At 42.1% G+C, this 2973-nt stretch overlaps 1 protein-coding gene across 1 annotated transcript in view; it reads right to left on the reverse strand.

Moving 5' to 3' along the window:
• The window catches only part of LOC122555310 (meiosis 1 associated protein), a 111202-nt gene that overhangs the window by 33568 nt on the left and 74661 nt on the right, over window positions 1-2973 (reverse strand). Inside the window, exon 9 of the mRNA XM_043701562.1 lies at window positions 862-1068. Coding sequence (XP_043557497.1) covers window positions 862-1068 — 207 coding nt within the window. The remainder of the gene's footprint in view (window positions 1-861; window positions 1069-2973) is intronic.

Genomic DNA, 2973 nt, shown 5'->3' on the forward strand with positions numbered 1-2973 from the left:
CCTCAATTGAACCTTCACGCCTCATCTTTACATAGGCCGCCTTCTTCCATTTAACAAGGGATTCCAATTCCTTATTATACCACGGCTCCCTCACACGACCCTTTGCTCCCTGCCTGACGGGCACATACTTATCAAGGACACTCACTAGTTGCTCCTTGAACAAGCTCCACATATCAGTTACGCCCTTGTCTTGAAGCTTACTTTTCCAAGCCACACATCCTAAGTCATGCCTCACCGCATCATAATTTCCCTGCCCCCAGCTATAACTCTTGCCCTGTAGTGCACACTTATCCCTCTCCATCACTAGAGTAAAGGTCACCGAATTGTGGTCACTGTCCCCAAAGTGCTCACCTACCTCTAATTCTAGGGCTTTTCTCATTGGAGCGAAGAAGGATGAGAAGTGACTTGATAGATGTGTACAAGGTGATGAGAGGCAGAGAATAGAGTGGATAGCCAGAGACTTTTTCCCAGGGTGAAAATGGCTTTCATGAGGGGGTATAACTTTAAGGTGATTGGAGGAAGGTTTAGGCGAGATATCAGAGCTAGGTTCTTTACACAGAGAGTGGTGGGTGCATGGAATGCACTGCCAGCGGTGGTAGTAGAGTCAGATACAGTAGGGCCATTTAAGTGACTCTTGGATAGGCACATGGATGATAGTAAAATGTAGGGTATGTAGGTTAGTTTGATCTGAGAGTAGGATAAAAGATCGGCACAACATCAAGGGCCGAAGGGCCTCTACTGTGCTGTAATGTTCTATGTTTATTTATGTGATAGCCAGACTTTTAAAAGTAAATTCTATTTGTATGGAAGTGTCAGTACCCTCCTTTCAAATCTATATGAATAACCTACACAGGCACTCACCTCTATATTACTTAGAGCTGTTTCTGGTGGTTCATCAGATCTGTAAGGAAGATCACAAGGTAGAAGGAGTTCTTGCACTGCTACAGGCTTCACCAGGAGTGTCAGTGAGGTGGAAGGCAATATGATGTAATAGGAGTTAACATGAACAGACCAAGTGGGTCCCACAACCTGAGGTTCTGAACGAGCGAGAAGCATCAAGTCTTTTTTCTATGAAATTAAAAGAAAAAATGCAGCAGTACACGCAACTCTCCAAACAACTTGGCAATCAATTAAACACTTCTTGAAATGTAGTCCAATACAGCAAGGCATTGATGACAAGTAATTTGTTTTCATCATGGCTGTTCAGGGCTAACTCTCCAACTCTTCTTTGAAATATTATGGGATTGCATACTGTGGCAATGTTGTGGCTTTAAAGGGTGTGTTTTGTCTTGGTTTCTTTTAGAAACAGATTTGGGGACGGCGGCGGGCAGTCTATGAGAAGATTTCTGAGGCCTTGGGGATTTTTTTTTAAAGTTGGAACAATAGAAGCAACCCGAGTGGATGTAGTCAAACTGTCACAGATCAAGGATTTTTAGTTAGTTTTCAGCAGTTGGTGTTGAGATCTTGAAGAAGTGGAAGCTATTTCTCCCACTTTCGATTACAGAGAAAAGCTGGGGTTCTCCTCCTAGGCTACTGAATTGCATGTGTGACAAAATCTGATTTCTGAATTTGCCTTATTCCAAGGGTGTGTTTATGGGATGTTAGTACATCGAAATAGTTAATTAGTTATAGTTACTGTATATTACTCTGTTAAGTTTGCCAATAGAGTTGTTATTCCAAGTTCTTTTCTTTGTTGTATTTTAACTATAGTTTGAATAAATTATGTTTTGCTTAATGTCCAGTAGTTTGACCAATCAAATTGCTTCCAGAACATAACTCCTGACATCTACCTTTCAAATAAGAAAAAGTTAGGGTATAGGCTACATTCTTAATATATTTGAGTTGTTCTGATCTGGTCCATAACACTTACAAACATTGCAAAATATGATGCTGGTGTTTATCATTTTGTTTAAAAAATAGCACTTCGAGGGTATAGTGCAGATTATTTGTTCAAATCCCTAGACTGGGGCCTGAACCTATAACTAGATTCCTGACTTCAGAGGAGAGAGGGCTGAGGCACAGCTGAAAAATTGAAGAATTCAAGTTATTAACAATATTATTTCCTACCAGTTCAATGCAGTATCATAGGATTTGTTCACAAGTTACCAGGAAGCTAAATGGTGGCACAATGGTTAGTGCTGCTGCCTCACACTGCCAGAGACCTGGGTTCAATTCCCACCTCACGCAACTGTCTGTGTGGAGTTTGCACATTCTCCCTGTGATTGTGTGGGTTTCCTCCAGGTGCTCTGGTTTCTTTCCACAGTCCAAAAAAATATGTAGGCTAGGTGAATTGGCCATGCTAAATTGCCCATAGTGTTAGGTGTAGGGGAATGGGTTTGGGTGGGTTGCTCTTCGGAGGATTGGTGTGGACTTGTTGGGCCGAAGGGCCTGTTTCCACACTGTAAGTAATCAAATCTAACACTGTCTCAGCCACAGATATTCATTTTCATTGATAGCAACTTATATATGTGATTACCTAACAATGTACACCATCATTCAATGTGAAACTACAGATATTTTCTTTTACCAAGGCTTGCAATTCTGACATGTATGTATCAATGTTATAGAGTCATAGAATCATAGAAATGTACCACATGGAAACAGACCCTTTGGTCCAACCTGTCCATGCCAACCAGATATCCCAACCCAATCTAGTCCCACCTGTCAGCACCCGGCCCCTATCCCTCCAAACCCTTCCTATTCATATACCCATCCAAATGTTGCAATTGTACCAGCCTCCACCACTTCCTCTGGCAGCTCATTCCATACACGTTCCACCCTCTGCGTGAAAAAGTTGCTCCTTAGGTCTCTTTTATATCTTTCCCCTCTCACCCTCAACCTCTGCCCTCTAGTTTTGGAATCCCCAGCCCGAGGGAAAAGACTTTGTCTATTTATCCTATCTATGCCCCTCATAATTTTGTAAACCTCTATAAGGTCACCCCTCAGCCTCCAACACTCCAGGGAAAACAGCCC

The sequence above is a fragment of the Chiloscyllium plagiosum genome, chromosome 1, assembly GCF_004010195.1.
Source record: "Chiloscyllium plagiosum isolate BGI_BamShark_2017 chromosome 1, ASM401019v2, whole genome shotgun sequence".
Lineage (NCBI taxonomy): Eukaryota > Metazoa > Chordata > Chondrichthyes > Orectolobiformes > Hemiscylliidae > Chiloscyllium > Chiloscyllium plagiosum.